Source organism: Varroa destructor, unplaced genomic scaffold (genome assembly GCF_002443255.2).
Source record: "Varroa destructor unplaced genomic scaffold, Vdes_3.0 BEIS01000002.1, whole genome shotgun sequence".
Lineage (NCBI taxonomy): Eukaryota > Metazoa > Arthropoda > Arachnida > Mesostigmata > Varroidae > Varroa > Varroa destructor.
The window spans coordinates 2,429,520-2,447,433 of NW_019211455.1; the positions used below are offsets into that span (position 1 = coordinate 2,429,520).

The 17,914-nt window shown below is 40.9% G+C and overlaps 1 protein-coding gene across 11 annotated transcripts in view; it reads right to left on the minus strand.

The window, feature by feature from the left end:
- The window catches only part of LOC111246034 (uncharacterized), a 130,001-nt gene that overhangs the window by 66,847 nt on the left and 45,240 nt on the right, over nucleotides 1–17,914 (minus strand). For all 11 annotated transcript variants that reach the window (XR_002671557.2, XM_022795229.2, XM_022795224.2 and 8 more), the window contains exons 2-4: nucleotides 11,305–11,514; nucleotides 3,975–5,168; nucleotides 2,821–2,940 (exon numbers count right to left, since the gene is read on the minus strand). Coding sequence is in view for 10 of the 11 variants with exons in the window: in XM_022795229.2 (XP_022650964.1) it covers nucleotides 2,821–2,940; nucleotides 3,975–5,168; nucleotides 11,305–11,514 (1,524 nt within the window). In the remaining variant the exon portion in view is untranslated. The remainder of the gene's footprint in view (nucleotides 1–2,820; nucleotides 2,941–3,974; nucleotides 5,169–11,304; nucleotides 11,515–17,914) is intronic.

The window sequence follows — 17,914 nt, forward strand, 5'->3', positions numbered from 1 at the left end:
TTAACCCAGCAAGAGGGCTTATTACATCTGCCATTCTCGAACGAGTTGGAAACGACGAGTTGCGGAACTTCGTTACCACTAACAGGTCCTAGTGGCCGTCGCGCAAATCCAAACTTGCAACATTACAGTGCTTCTATGGCCTATTACGCTGAGCAAAAGCTTTAGAAATAATACTACACCTTTCCAAAAAGTTTGTTTGCAAACGTGCATAGATTATCGGATGCTTTTGATGTTGAATGATCTTCTAAAATAATGTCAAATAATTTGATTTGTTTCCGCAATCAGTATCGACTGACAGCATATTGCCCATTTGAAGATCAACCGGTAGACTTATTTACATAACCAGTATTTGTAACCAGCAACAACTAGCGCCTTATCACAATATCTAAATCCTTCGTGAGGAAGCAGTCTTCGCAGGCTGATCGTCGCCTGCTTATCGATACATCTTTATCAGTGGAATCCGGACCGATATTTATTTTAAAACTTTATGAAAAATTATTTTAGAAGAGGAATCCCATAGACAATACGGAGCAAATATTGTTGAAGTAATTGTTTTATGGCTAGTTCCACTGCAGTAACGAGATGTTGTAGTATCACTGTTGCGTTCTGTCTGCTCCATGATGTCAATAGGCTTTACGCGTCCTTAATGGAACGTTGTTATGTTAAAAGCGGTGTTATGGGTGTTACCGCACTACCTTGTTATACTTGTTATTATTATATCTATATCCATTTGTTTGATACTCTCATTCGAGTACTGCTCATAGCCAATGCAACTAATGTGTATGGAAGCCGGCATAAGATCTTCTCATCGTCACTTTTTATCCTCGAGCCGTGATCGTGTTGCAGCTATTGGAACTTGATTTGTAACTATAAAACTAAAAAGTTACTTCACCAGCAGCCTATTATTTGGCCTTTCTTTAACCCACCAACGCTAAGATACAGCTCCATTGTTAATAGCTGGCGTTAGTAAAAATTAAATTAAGAATTGGACTAGTGACGAATAATATTTTCTGCTCTGACGGATCTGAACTGGATTCTTATCAGGCCAGTCACTCGAGACGACGTGAGTGTGAGAGGATAGATGACGATGACTCGCTTTAATTTAATCTTGCTTCTAGGCGTTCTTTTTTCTGGCTTCAGGTGCCAACAGATCACGCGGATAGCCGGCGATGCTTAATATGTACAGGGTCTCAGAATAGCTCAGGATTTTAGAACAGAATAGAAATATAGCTCAGCTTTGCCACACCTTCTCCAAATTTACAATACGACACAAAAGCCAGCATAAAGACGCGTGGCTGAATGCGTACGTACACATCTGCGTATGGATATAGAGTTACAAAGACACACCTGAATGAAATTTGTTGGGTACTCAACCGATGGGGGTTCAATATTACAGGTGGTATCTAGGGTCGTTATCTGCGGATATATATAAAACATTGAGCGAATATATCCTTCTATCTTCTTGTCAATCGATTTACCTGTCGATAATGGGCCTTCAATCAAATAGTATGTATATTCTAGCCGCGGTACGTAAAAGTACCGATCAACGCCGAGGCCGGAACGGCCAACATGATGCAATGGGAGATCTATTGACTAGAAGGGCTGGCAGCAGACAGACAGATCCCTTCTTCTAATCGCCAGAAAAAATAGAAACTTTCCTCGTAAATTGCCGCCGCTCAAGTCTGCTGTCGTTGTTTGATGCAGCAAATAGTATAAAGCTCGACGAGATGAAAAACTTCTTGACTTCGCTTTAACTCTACTGGTAGTAGTCGATCAGTCGATGGAGAAACGGCTACGTTCTCCATTGAATCGGACGGAGGTAACCATAAATATCACTTAAACCCGCACCGCTACTCGTGTGTAGCGGGGGCACAGAGGCTCGTGCGACCAAGCACGCAGACGGCTAGTTTGTCGATCGCCTAGATGTTGACAACGGCTAGCAATGGTGACCATTTTTTGTTATTTACGCACACGGCTTCAAAATCCGTTGTTCGGAGTAGTAATTGTTATTAACCATCGGCGGAGTTGACATTGTGCGTTTTCGAAACGTTCCTTGTTTCGCTCAACGATTTACTTCTGACAGGATAAGTAACGACGGCCAGTAAAGAACATGTTTAGTAAACGTTTTACACTTTTATTGTTAACTACCGTACGAGTGAGTGGCTATTGTTTAGTGGCGTTATTCCGAGACCGTGTTCCGGCAATCAGCTCGTTTTTTCTCGGCTTTAACAAAAGCTGAGAGCAAAAATCCCTAGAAGAAGTCACAGGGGCACTTAGCCACATCTGCGAGGTACTTGACTTGCCATACAGGAGTTCATATACAGGCTAGGATTCCTATATTTTATTGTTTGTAATAGTACTGTTAGCCGATGGCCCTCCTAGATATTTCAAGAATTTCGTCTGGGAGAAGTAGGCAAGAAAATCTGTTAATTACAAAAAGGCTCTGACGGCAACTGAAGATGCGTGATATTGTTTAACTCCTTACGATTGTCCCGAGTATATGAGCATGGATAATTTGATGCTAATCGTCGAATTCACCCAAAATAAAAAAAATGGTCCACTCTACTAACCCAACAGTTTGAAGCAGGTGAAGCAAGCTTCTTGGACATTTTGGACACGATATCTTCATTTGTGTAAAAGGCTTAATTGTAAAAGCCAGATGTTTGTCTTTAACTGTACATTATTCATATACACCAATACCTGAATGATTCATTTATACCGCATCAGCGCTCATGTTAATTAATGTGACTGTGTTAATTTCGCAATAGCTCTAAGTAAACACGTTAATATTAATCTTATCTATTGTATGAAGAAACTTACATTGGAGGAAGTGGCTGAAGACTGTAACTTTTCCTGTTTTCCAGTTGTCATCGTTGACTCCGAATGTATAACGGTTGCCTCAACCTTTTTCACTTTACGAACAACCGTTCGGCTGCGGCGCTGTAATTATTATTAATTAAATATTTTTAGTAAGTGTAAACATGGCAATACAATTCTGACCCGTGGCTGTAATATCTGATAGAAAAGCCCCTAAGCCAAGTCGCATAAGTGTCTGTGGGTAGCATGTAGCTATTAAACTGTTTATTCCTGTGTAAGCTTGTGTCGTGGTTTGTTTTATTTTCGCCATCAAATCCTATCTATCTATCTATCTATCTATCATAATAAAACTTGTGACCTAAAACCGCTAGGTCACTTTACTCTGAATAAATTTCAGGCGTATGATATATATATATATTAGGACAGATCCCCAGACAACCAAGAGAACCCTGGCAGAATATAAGGTTCAGATTAATAAGTTGCATCGACAAGAGCCATACACAAATCCTGTCGAAAGAACATGCCGAGAAAAGTTACGCAAGCTTCATGTTCATGAAGGCTGCCCCTTAAAACAAGCTCATTCATCATTAAGTGACCAGTTACGAGTTCAGGCAGGTAGCAGTCGTTATAGGGCGGGAAAACTTGTCATAAGTAAACACCCAGGTTCGACGAGCAACACAGTTTGGCTACACAGTTGACCCCTGGCATGACTCCACGGCGTTCGTAGGTGGCGAAAGTATTTCGGACGTAGCTGAAGAATACACTATACGGCGATTATGTCGTAGAAGCCTTAGCACTATATGATCAGCTGTTAAACAGAGCGCGTTATCACTAGCCAACAAATTCTTCCTTATCCAAGGGTAGCGTTTATTCTTATGCTCGCTTTTCTCTGTTATATCTAGTTAGAATTCACACATCAAAATATAACATTATATGATGCCGTTTTGAAAAATCCCGCCTTCGGCACTATGGGTGCTTCCTTTGTTCTTGTTCCAGAAAAAAAATGTTACTATCAACGTTGGAACAATATAATCAGACGCGAATTAACCGAAGGCAAGTTCAATAAAACGCTGCAGAACCGGACGCCCTGCGTTTGAGGAAGAGGGTATTTGCGATTTGTAGAGAGAGACATCATTCTTTGCTTCCGGCGGACTTACGTAGTTATCTAGGGGTGATGGCGAATGCGACTCCGTGTCGGAGTTCTGGCTCTCGTCGTCATCGTCATCATCTTCATCGATCACCTCTTCGATAACATCTTTGCGCGCTTTACTTCTGAGTTTGGCCTTTTTTTCCTGGTCATCTGGCAAGTCGGGTATGTCTTCGAGTGTAGGACTCTTTGCACCCTGCACGCGCACCGGCTCCAAACAGGAGGAAGACTCTTCACTCACCGTCTCAGGCTCCTCGTGCCCATGAAGTGAAAGCGAAGCGTCGTCAAGCATCTGTTCCGAGTCGGGCTCGTTGTTGTCGGGCTCTTCCGACAAACTATCGGCGTCCTCACCGGCAAGTGAGGTACGGGCTGCCGGCCGCGGTGTCTTCATTAGCGAGTCTAACAGCTCCGACGTCTGTTTCTGCTCCTCGGCTTTATTGATCATAGTCTCGCCGTTGTCCCCGCTGTTAGGGGAAATACGTGCCTTATCAGGCGTGACCGTTTCTGCTTGATTATTCACGTCACCCTTGTTCATATGCTGTTGTGCTGCCGCGAGCTTCTCTTCCTGCGTGCGCAGAAGCATATCTTCAACTGTGGACTTCGCTAGCTGGACAGCCTCAGCAACGATGTTCTCTCCCAGTTCGACTAAACTGTCTGTACGTCTTTTGGACTCGGCAGAATCAGCTACGACAAAAATTTCAACGTTTGGGACAGAGTTGCGTTCGGAGTTTAGACCCGAGCCAGTTTGTTCACTTGATGGCGACATCATATCAGACTCGTGTAGACCAGGCGGTGTGTCGTCTTCTGGGGAGCATGTGATCGTTTCCTCGATGTCGAGATTTACACCGTGGGTCAGTAAGTCGGGATTCTCTTTGGCCAGCGTCTCGAGCACGTTCATTTCGACATCGTCGAGCAAGAATCGTTTACCCGCACCCGAGTTAGAGTTAGTCTGAGAGGGGGGAGATGATTCTAAAGGAGAGGTTGGAGGAGTTGAAGTGGGAAGATAATCCTGGTTAGGAGAACGCTGCGAAGCAGAGCCCGCGTCCAATTGCGAGGGTGACGCCATGCGGTTAGGTGAAAGAGACGAAAGCTCAGGATGCTTCCGTAACGCAGGGGGAACAGCACTCGAAGGATTGCGAACGTGGGTCGCAGATCGTTGAATCCAACGTGAACCGTTGGCTCGCCCCGATAATGCCCCTCTTACCTGAAATGACCATTTATTGATCGAGAGAAAAACACAAATACAGGAAGAGAGGGGGTAGAGAAAGGGAGGGGAAGAAAAAGATGCACACGCACACACACACGCGCGCGTGCATTAAAAGAAACATGGATTAGTTTTTGTTTGCCAACAAGCGACGCGCTATTGTCATGCCACTGCTTAGGTTAATGATAATGCTGAATAAAAATTAAAAAAGAGTAGGAAAAAAGGACAATGATGTCGTATTTAGGGAGTGTAGGTATATATTACACTGCATTGGAATGCATCTGGGATCATCGCTATGCAACAAGAAGGAACATTTCGGGAATTGCGGCCACCATAACCCATTGAGTTCTGTAGTGTGTATTAATTCCCGTGCTCGTCTCCCCATTTTCTCCCTTCATTTAGTTTTCCTTGCCCTAGTGAAAAGGTGACTGTAAGCTGAATGTTGCAGAAAACGCGCCGTGTTCAAGAAAATTAAGCGGCTCGCGTTAGGCGTTGGACAGAGTTAAGGATACTCCGACAACTATTGCCTGCTTAATTTTTTTTCCGTTGTACGGAATCGTCAAGGCAGTGGCCAAACCCCGCAATCTTCCGCATCAGTCGGCTCTTTCCTCTTCCATTTTTGTTTCGCCCTCTAATGTTCCAGATGCCATTTGTTACGATTAAATTCGTCCGGTGATCATAAGTGAGATTAGAAACCAATTAGCGACAGCTTGCTGATGTTATACTTGATTTGGATAATCTTATTGATGTTTATTTAATCGCAAGGGCCGTGGAACAAAAGTTGGGTCGACGTAAATTACCTCCGCCTAGCAGCCTACAACAACCTGGATGTTATGGAATAATTGCAAGGCCGGCTTCAGGCTATTGTACAGGAACATCCATGATACGAAATATTTGCATAAAAATAGAAAACATTTTTTATCACCGCAAATATGAATACGTTCATTCAGTTTAACGACTAGATTTCTACTAAGCAAATAGTTCGCTAATAACCGTAGCACTGTGTCCCGCCCAATTTCAAATTTTAATTCACGAAGTAGCCAGTAGCTATTTTTTCATCGTAGCTACGATAAAAGGGTAGAGCTGTTTGTTTTTACAGAAATTTCTGTGTGGCATTCTCTCGCATAGATCGCGCTGTCGCCTTCTGAACGGGCGCTTTTGTGCTTCCGCCGGGCATCAAAAGTGCAGAAGTGCAGATAGATTTTTTATCGTATGCAACACCAATGCAATAAATTAACGGACTTCGTCCGATTTTTGCCGATTGCCATAGCAATGATCACTTTGTTTGTATCTTTTAGTTTACCGTTCGGTAGATTTTCGCCCTGCCTTTCCAATGTATGACGGTGCGTAGAGTATGCAAAAAGTACAACCATAGTGCACAGCTTACCCTGAAGCTTTCGAGGCAGAAGCATTTCGTTTTCTCTCGGTCAGCGGTTCCCTACGGATTAAATTCCCAAGTGTGAAAAAAGAGGGCGGGAGACAGAGGGGTCGAATTCCTATTCGCGATAGTGCTGGTTCTTCGACTATCCTTTAGACCTAATTTTTGTTCACTCGTAATAGAATGTTTTTGCGATAATAATTAGTTTTTTTTTCTCAAAATAGATTAACTCATTGGCCTTGAGTTAAGGAAAGTTGCGACACCAAACATGGACGCCGTTTCACGTCCTTTGTTGTGTCCTTTTTCGTGATTATCGGTTCCAACGAAGCACAACAGGCCTACTAAGATTTTCGATAGGAAAGACAAGGATACCGGGCAAACAGGAACTGCCAGACTACCCTAGCAAAAACGTAAATAAAACGAAAGGAAATTTTTGGTTCTACTAGACACCAAGAGAACGAGGTCGACGCCGTATTGGCGTAAAAACTAGCAGTAGGAAAGGGCAACAATGCACTATTAGCATTTGGCTCATATCAAATCTATGCCGTATCCTCTGCCAATTATGTATAATACGTTGTTAGGTTGAGCAGACGATCAGCTAGTGACAAGCAAAAAGGATTACTTCCGATGAGGTACACGGGCAGTTGCAGAACATCTTCTCTGCGCAGATGAGGCGTAGGGTGTTCTATTTGCGTGTGTCGAAATCCAATAAAAGCTTAATATTTTCATTTGTTACGGATACACGTGTGCACCGTTTCCTTTTAAGCTTTAACCTACATTTTAGTGTCTAAGTAAAATCTTGTTCAGTTTAGCTTTATACTCCAATATACTCTTTCCGTTGGAAATTTCTAGACCAAAACAACCACCTTGATTTCCGCCTATTTTTCCCGCTCTCGGCATTTTGGATTTAGGCATGAGGAATGAGTTTTTTTGGTCTTATTGATTCCTACAGAAAGCGGCGGCCTACATAGAGTAACTAGACTCGCACGGACCACACAGGCCAATCGTCGGTCTGCAGTAAACTATATTCGATACCGGGATATTTCAGGTCTATAACAGCGCAGATTACATATCTACCAACGTTCTTGTAGGTATATATTTACTTACGCTATAGTCAGCGGAGCATAGGAAAACAAAAACTCCGGTAGCCACTTCTCAGATCGTCGCATAGGTATTAATCTAATTGTGCCTATATTTGGGCTCGATTAGTTGATGAATTGACCCTGGCCGTTACAAGTGGCTTCTATAGGACATTTGCAATACCTTCAGCTGATTCGGCGATCGTTTATCATTCTGCTCATACGTCCCAATAAGTTGTTGAATTGCGCTGTTTGGGTATGCATGGCAAGCTGCTATTATATTTCGGGCACACAAAATTGCCCTGGCGTCACTTCGGTTTGCTACTGTTATTACACATATCCCGCTGCTGCACCCACCAGTGGTATTAACTTATATTCCGCCCCACTTTTCAGGGTCGTTGTCGACCGTCTTCGGTCATCGGTAGGTTGTATGGCAAGCTACGGTCACTTCTAGTAGTTCTATTTACTACCGAATTACTACTCATAGAACAATGACCATAATCGCCCATTACTAAAAACGGAATGGGTAGCTTACCAATAGCAATGTCATCCTCAAAAAAAACTTCCAGTAACAAAACAAGAAAGAATCATAGCACCACTGTCTACCACCATAGCAAATCAAGGCTCGTAGTTCTATAATAAACTTATATGTGCTAGCTGAAGATTTGCTGAACTCAATTTAATTAAGCGTTTACAGGCTTCTTTTGCCGAACAGGCACTCAATTGGCGGAATAGAGGTAACATACCGATCAGCAGAATGTAGGCTATAGATAACATGAACATTCTTCATTTCGTTTCCGACATGAGGTCGACGCATTTTGATATTATACTAATGCCAAAAATTTTCTGCGAGAAAAGCAAAAACACCTATGCCAAAAACTAGTCCAACGAACAGTTTTTACGCGATAACATTAAAACAAACAGTTAGCAACACAAGTAATTAGCGTTACCCCATTATATTTATAGAATGTACCCTTCAGAAGATAAACAGCATATATGATTTTATAGAAAACAGACTGTTTAATCATCATTTAATTTGCAAGCCATCAGCTGTAAGGAAGTCCGTCGTTAGCATATGTACGCATCTCTTGCTCAGGGTAGGGCTCAGCTCGCGGCTTATCTGCTCGTACAGGTATCCTCCCGCTCCTGACCTATTCGGCCATCTTAAACCCTAAGCTGACCCCACGATATTAAACTTTGTTTGCCACTTTCAAGTTTATATAATAGCGGTAGAATTGTAGTAGTAGTAGTAGTAGTAGCAGCAGCAGTAGCTATCGGAAGAATCGCGTTACTTCTCCTCGTTTATTTTTGATCGTGTTTAGCCGTCTGTGACATCGGACAGCTGTGACTGATGAGCAATTGTCGCTGGCTTGACTGCTCAGGTCTTAGCTAAATAAGTTCATTACCGCCCAGTTACCAAGCGACTGGACCACCGACATCCATCTGAGTGAAGGAGCTGAATAAAAAACTTCCTGGTTACTTCTCATCTAATGCTACTCATCCAAAATCAAGCGGGCGATTACACACGAAACAATTGTGGGAAATCTTCGATTGCTTGATTTCTCACATACCAAGGTTATACTAGCTTATAAATGCGGATCATGTCCCTCACACCTATTTTATAGATATACGAAGAAGATTTTTATGTAATTCTTTGCTATAACTGTTAACACATAGACACTGGTCTATTTCACAGGTGTCCGTCAACTGCTGTTTAATCGTTATGTATTACAGTACAACGTATGCGTTTTACTGGTAATTTGTTAATTCTATTCAACTTAACAGTGGACTCTATGGTCAGAGTTAGCTGCTATCCACAACAAGCGTACAACGAGAACGCATGTTATAGCAGAGTATGTGCACGTGTCTGTGCTCTCTATAATTGTATGTTGAACATGATGCAGCCCGAAATAAGCTTCTTTCTTCGTGCTGTATTTCCTTTGTGAGTGTTCAGGAATAAGGAGTTCATGAAAAAGCTACAACGGATCACTGATCGTGAGAGGCTCTTGCTGATATTAGCGGCTACGAACGCATAAAGGTTTTTTTTGCTACTATCAGAGTCACGAATCTGACGATCAGACTCCCATCTGTGCGTAACTTCGGTCAGTTAGCCTAGGGAGGCGAGCAGTGTCACCAAAACGCAATGATGTTAATTTTGGAAAAAGGAGCAAATTAATAGAAATCAGAAATTTGCTTATAATCGCGCACACACATACTGACGACAGAGACCGACAGAAAATATGGGAACAGATGTAAACAGGGACTAGAATAGTTCATCAGCGCAAGTCTAGACAAATTGCGCATTGCAATTCCCCACTTGTTTTGGGCATCTGAAATGGACGTACATAAAGCGTTGGGGCTGGAAAGCAGCAAGGACTTTTAATGTCTGTACTATTATTATTAATATTCTAACAACTTCTAATTAAAGCCTACGACGTGTGAAGCGTGACAGATACGTATCTTCTCTATTTTGCGTTTTATCAGTACATGCGGTCATGGGTCACTATGAAATAGCGTTTATTTTTATTAGTTGTTCCAAATAGAGATCCTTAAATAATAAAACCTAACGCAGGCCAAGTTCGATCGGACAGTAAGTTTTCCAGAAGGCTGAAGGGCGCATCTTTCATACTTGCCATATCGTCATCATCTTTCATTCACATCTTTGTCAAGTAAATATATAAACTGAATATAAAATTATCTGTATTTTTTTGAAGGGCTTCATAATATACCGTAGATAAATCTCTGCTGAAAATAGAAAATAATGATCAATTTACGTATTTGACCATAGTCCGAATTAAGAATATTTGATTTTGACGGTGAATAGCACACCGGTTTTTCTTTCTGAAGACATACATTAAAGACGGTCGATTAGAGCCCCGTGCCCATGAGGCTTTTTAGAGGGACGACGCTCATTTTATCATCGACCCTTATAAACGCTTTCCAAAGCAGAATCACGAAACAGCAGAGGGAATATCTTTTGAAATTATAATCGGTGCGAAGAAAAGATGATATAAGATCAAATATTCCGATAATGCCGAACATAAATCAATTGAAAGCGCCTTTCGCTCATTCGAAAATGTTGAAGACCCATACAGAAGCGAATCTGCACCCGGCAATATTGAACATTTGCGAAACTAAGGTCGCAATGCTGGATCACAATAGAAAGGTTTTAGAAAGAATTGCTATTGCATAGTCCTACGTCTAACGATGTTCTATCGTTTTAAGGATGCTTGAGGACGTTTCTCGTCTCCTAGGCCCAATTAATCGTATTATAGTTGATGTACACAAGTTCATTGAGGCCGGCAGGTGTGGATCACTTCCTGTTATTCGACTGTGCGATCCCAGTTAAAATGTATAGGATGTTAGATTACTATTTAAATAATCACTGTTTTTACAGAACTATTGAAATGGGTAGGATTGGTTAAGTTTGATCAAAATACTTTAACAATTCACGTCTGATAGAAATGGGTCATTCGCTTCAACGTAGTTATACCACAATAATAACATGAGGAGAAACGATGGCGCGGCACTTGGATGCTGACCGTTTATCAATAGAAAAATATCACTTAAGGCCATTACAAGCCAAAGCTGCCAAAAGCGGCGGGCCTGTTGCATCTAATTGGGGGGGGGGGGGGGGGTGATCTGACTGTTGCCATTGTTGGCCAATCCTTGTACATACTTTGAAATCGGCCTCACGACAGAGAAGGGCGTGGTCTTCGAGTTTGCACTCGTGTAGTTTGTGTCCACAGTCGCACGGCACGATCGGACAAGTGGAGTCGTGGCAAGTGCCGACGTTAATGCAGTTCTCGCAGTGCAGGTGGATATCACGCTCCGCCGATAAAGAGACAGGCGATGCCACTGAAGCTGATGATTCGCCCGCTGACGGCACCTAAACACACACACACAGAAAAAAACGCAATCAAGAAACAATCTCGACTTCAAGTTTATTGAACTACGCTTAGATAAGTTAGATTCTTTTTATGCTTGGTATATTTGATCTTACATGGCCTTGAAAGAAAAATGTTCTATATGCTAGAATACCGCTAAGTTTGGCACAAAATAATTTTTCATCTTTGTCGCATAGCAGATGCTGGTGCCATTGATTATTCTTAAAAACACACGAGTCAGCTATACTGCCAGAACTTAAACACCATGTACTTAACAATGTGCGTAATTGAAACATTGTTTCGTGGAGCTCGCATATCTTAGATAGCCTACTACAATATATACTCATCATAACCCTGTATTTCTATCAAAATAAACTGAGCACTTAGGAAAATTATCGAAGATCGCCAGTCGATACCATAGCTTGTTTCGTATCAGTTCAATGGACAAATATGTCGGGCGGTATCTGAGATAATAACGTGCATCCTTAACACTCATCCTACCGCTTGATGACGTATTTTGAAAGCTGAGAGAAGCCTCCATTGTTTACCGTCATTGTTTTCATTGACAGACGTTAAACTAATAATATTTTGAACAAATATAGGTTGAGTTTCTCGAACGGTTAACGCAGTGCTATGAACGATTAACCTATAGAGACGACCTAACAGAATAGTGTATTAATATTTGTTCCTTAACGCAAACGCCGTAGTGGAATTGTACATCGTTGCGATATATATATATATATATATATATATATATATCTCATAGGTTTGAAACCGCAAAAACCGAAATCCTTCATCTTTAGCTCTCGAAGCTTACCTCCCACGTGACTATAATCAGTAGCGCGATAAAAGAACGCTCGTGGAAGTCTTGCACTGTTGTACACACAAATACCTAAAAGCAAAGCCTGCCGTACTCACCGGTTATATATATAAATATATATATATATAATATCAAATAATCTACTGAAATAGTCGTCTTGTCTAGCTCGATACGAACAAACTTTCTCATGAATGACAGCTTGAGAGCAGACTCATAAAAAAAACGTTAAACCTTCTAATCATGCCGTCCATTCCTTCTCTGTCAAACTGAAAGAGTTGTAGGTTATTACTTACCTCTTTGTTTTTTTTTTCTTCTACAAAAGGCATTTCAGTGATATTCATAGACAAATCGATAGATTGTGGCACATCAGGATGTGTATATGTAATCAACGAGCTGCCAGGACAGAGACCAGTAGGCTTAAGTAATTTTTAGGACATATATAATTGCATTTTTTTGGGCTCAAATAATTGCAGATTAGTCAGCTCAGTTGTCGATAGAACCACCGCTCCGGCGACGCGACTCCGTTGTGAGCCGCGTCCTACAAAGGTACAAACTTCTGTTGTGATTGAATTGGAGGAAGTAATACGACCGTGAATAAAAAGGACCCAATTTAGCGATCTGAGATTCGCCAGTGCTGACCCACCATGAACAGGAACGGCCAATGAAACTACTTAACGCCACTGTTCGATTTTAATGGCTAATTTTGTTCAATTTGACGCTACTTGATCAGCGTCAATTTTCATTAGTAGAAAGTCATATGTCTAGTAAAACAGAAAAACACGATTCCTTGGCTTAAACATGTAGTGACTACCCACAGCATAAATTTACAGCATAGTGTATCGCTTTTCGGCTGTATATACGTATTTTCGAAGAACCACAGGTGAGACGGCGTTGTTTACCGAACCACACTTGATAGTCTTTATTGACCTTCTAGTATTCCTGGGAATTTTTATTCTTTTATATGTCCAGAGACGCTAAGGATCTGCCTTTTTGGTTAATTCGTTCAATTAATGTACCATGGCGTGGTAGGCGGTTCTGATTGTTACTGAAAACTCTACTTGCTATAGTCATATCCTAGGTCGCACAGAACGGGAAACGAAAGATGCACTGTGAGAGACCGTTTACGAAAATCAAGCGATTAATAATGGCTGATTAGCTGTGGCCAGCAAATCAAGACTTTTCCAGCTGACGCAGACCAACAATTATTTTCTCATAGGTATTCACGTTTATGTATTTGTGTATGTACATCTATTAGGCTGTCGAAAAAAATAACATTTTAAAGCCAAAATTGAAGCAAACGCCTTTTTTTTTTTCGTTTTAAAATATCGTCACTAAACTAAATGTGATAGTAGGAATTTTTTATTGATGATCTTCTAGCATCCTTTTAGTGACACCATAATTTCTCCGGTTTCTTACCCAAAAATTGTAATGAGTGGTTAATTTTAGTATTCCTTAACTGAAATTTAATAAACATTATTAGGAAATTTCTGCAAACACCGAAATAGATGATAGTCGGATAGTGCCAGATGCGGGCTATACGGTGGATGCATTGAAGTTTCCTATTAATATTTTTCAGATAGCTAAATATGTCTGTGGTCTAACATTGTTATCGTGAACGGCGATACCTATTTTTTGTTTACTAGCCTGGTCCAGTTTTTTCTGGGTCTTGTCGTAATCCTGTTAGCTGTTGGCCGTGGAGGTCCAAATCAGTGATTTCGTCTGCCGGCAAAAACTCACTGCAGTCTGATAAAATACAAAATATAACCATCTTTGACGTCAGTTTGGGCTTTACCATAGGTTGTGGATTAATTTTTATTTACATATTATTTTCATAAATAACCTGCTCTTTATAATCCATGATCGACCGCTTTAAAAAAAAAAGCTTGATCCTGTTGCGTTTCCATAGAATTTTATGGGTGAAAGTACAATCGAATTAATTATTTTACGTCAATTCGTGTGACATCGGCCTCTTTTTGGAGCCTTTTTCTATCTGGTTAAAGACTATGTCGTGGTGGATGTTTAGCTCCTCGGCCATATGATGGCTACTCATCTGTCGATCTTGCTCAATTTTTTACTTTAACAATAATTTCATCAATTTTTTCATAATTGATTAATCATTATGGGACCATCTTTCATGTCAAGATTTCTAGAAGAAAGTTACATGATAAGACCATGTTTGTATTTTTCCTCCGACAACGTATCTTAATTATAAGCAACGCAATTTTTTTTATGGGCTCAAACAGAATGTGTACCTTTACCGCAACAAAGCTGTAAAATTACTAAATTTTTGCAAAAAAAAAGTACTTATTCTTAGAACACTCTATCTTATATCTGAAAAAAGAAATTTCAAATATTTTAGCACATCTACTACCGTCAAATCTCTGCTTTGAAATGATAGCAACGGCTACCCTGAGGTGCGTGACTTGAAAATCATTTAGATGAAGAAACGGTCAATACTTTTGCTACGGTCCAACCCGAAGCGGTAGACCCGAAAGAAACTCTCTATACGAGTGATGATAGATAGGTATGCTGATAAAAACTGAGAGATTGATATCAAAATAATATGAATCTCTAGCTGTTCTCAGAATTTAAACCGATATATTCAAACGTTTAGCGGTGGTAGCATACGTATGGAACTAAACATTTCGTCTAAACACCAAAAACATTACCAGTTATATTGACACAATCACTATTTTACCCGACAGCCACCATTATCCCTATGGCAAAATAGAACGATTCAGGTAGACTATGTTGTATGTATAGTTTCTGGGTCCTTCGCCCGTCACCGAGAGCTTCCTTGCTTGCGGATAATATTCACAGTCTGGTGGATAACTCTTGGAAACCTTTTTTAGGTCGTTTGATCGGTTTTGGGAGGATTTTCAACTAGTTGATAACTTTAATTTGGCTGGATTTCATGAATGTCAGTAGGTGCACGACCGTTTGTCTGACGCTGGCTATAGCCGTTCAATCAGACGAGACAACGGTTATCACGGAGTTGCAGAGCTTAGCGTGGTATACGACAGCCACTCACAACAGGTATTCATCTTATAACAATAATGACGAGGAGCGACTAAGCCGCTTTCAATGAAAAAAGTAAAGGTTACAGTTGCTAATGCTGCTACAGTCTGTTGCCTGCTGAGTGGAACTGCTCTGTCATTGCTAGATTTTCCCCCGTTCGAGCCTACGGCTAGTGGAAATCGAAGCGACAACAAAACCCATTGGCGGTAAGCATATAGCGAGACGGAACAAAGAACTGGTAAGCGTTTTCGTTGCTAAATCCATCTTCGTTTGTCGCGAGGCGTCTAACAATGCGGCATGGCGTACCGTAGATGGGGGCGGAGAGCGAAAAAGGCCGCCGGACAGCCCCCGCCTCACCGGACTAAGCTTTCACCACCTTGTAAAAATGGTCGTTGACGCCTGGCGAAAAACGAACTGTCGTCGTTGAACGGCTGTAGAACGAACGGTAAACGTGATGAATGATTTAACCGCACGGCGGCCTGTACAATGGCTACTACCGTGAAGTGGATAAATGCCCTTGTCAAATATCGCTTCCTTCATCGTTTGATTACTTTAAACGTTTTCATCATGATTTATTATATACAATATGCTATATTAGGTTATACCATATAGTACATAGAGCAGCTTATCATATATATTTCATTTAGTACTTGTATCATGGCCACTTCGTAGGAAGCTTTGAAGGCATAGCGAGTGCATACATCTCGTTCTATGAGATATGAAGCAAAGGTTAGGCGTAACACTGTCCTTATTAGATAGGCACAACCGTATTGTCATTATTTTTTTCTTCACGAAATTGGCAGTATCCATTTCCTAAGGACAGGTAAATGTACATAAACCATTACCTGTAATCTACAATTGAGGACATATTACAAACAAAGCGCATTTTTCTCAAAAATCCTTTATGCTCAAATCGTCTCTACGCAAAAGATGAGCGGTCTATGCTCATCAATATTAGAAATGATCACAGTATTGTCTGCGGGTATTAAATTGCCTCAAATTAAAAGAAAAATCAAAACAAGATCAGAGTATATACCACTTTGTTGCGGAAAGCGCTACTTCAAAGTAACGATTCTGTTAAAAAAAAACAGCTGAAGCAGAGGTCGCAGCTACTAGAAAATAGGCTATAATCTATTTACTGCTCTGTCCCTTTACGGGTCTATAACAACGATGCGAGTAAGTTATCGTACTAGTTTGAACTTACTAACACCGCATGATACTCGAGCATTTAAAATTGGTACCTTTTAACTATTTGTCTACGTTAACATTTGTTTTATTGTAAAGCTCTGTTGTACCCGTAGAGCAGACGGGCGAGCATGTGTAGTTCCAAAGAAAAATGTCAGCTTATTTACCGTTCTAATGCATTAGCTGCGATTAGATCTGCTGATTCTGCGGATAGATCTGCTGAGATAAGCTGGTTCTTACACTTAGTAGACTTTGCTAGATTGAGACAGTCATTAAATCCATCTGTCCAATATGGCCTATAGATATGGTTCAATCAGATATCCCGTAGCAATTTCGAGAGTGGCAACTAATTGGGTGCTACGAGATGTTTTTATTACTAGTTTGTTGCATAACGGTAGTGGCGGCGGCGGAATCTGTGAACGAATGATTTGTCTTTCAACTGATGGTCAATAAATTAAATATCGTTCAATAAAATGAAGAGGATATGCGAGACAAGGTAGAAAGTTCGCAGGCTTAAAACTCGAACGGAAAGATTACGATTAGAAAATACACTTATCTAAGGTACGAGAAAATACCACCCGGTTATACGCGGCTTTTCTAGGTTTGACAGCGGAGTTCTGCTTGAAGTTTTCGGAAGATAATGTTAAACATACACCGTGTATGTGTACATCATAAAAACAGTGTTCAAATTTTAATGAGTTTTGGTGAACCGGAGGATTGTACATAAAATCTTAACTTCGGTAAGACATGCTTGGATTCTGTTGTTGACCGAACGAACTGCTCCTTATGAACGCAATGAACGTTAAGGAAACCCTGTAATTTTTTGATGGGTCCCATTTTATTGACCCTTTGTGTATTTGACCGCGCGCAATATGCCTGGTTCATTGCATCTGCCACAATGTTCATACTAAATATCCATGTGTTTTTGCGCATGCTTTCGCCATTCGAATAAGACCGAAGACGAAAATTAATAATACATAAAGTAGCACATTGTAAACAGAGGCCTGACAGAAAAAAATGATATTTACTACGTAAATGCAGAGCTTTATGTTCAATAGCATCGTGAGTATTTCACCGTTATCCTTATTACTTCAGTGGCGGACTTCGTTGTTAACAGGCTTTATTATCATGCAAATAGAAAGGGTGAACAGAAGACGAATCGGTTTGAATAAGTATTCCATACCAAGATAGGAGGCGTAGAACCCAAAAACAGACCTATGATAAGTTAGCAGGCTTGTGCTGTCTACAAAGAGGCAACTAAGTGCAGATTATCTGAGAAATAAGACAGACTTTGTGCGACGTTCGTAACCCTGAGGAGTTTGGCCGTAGAACGTCATCGACAGATTCACACATGAACGTCTCGGCGGAGCTGGACGTTT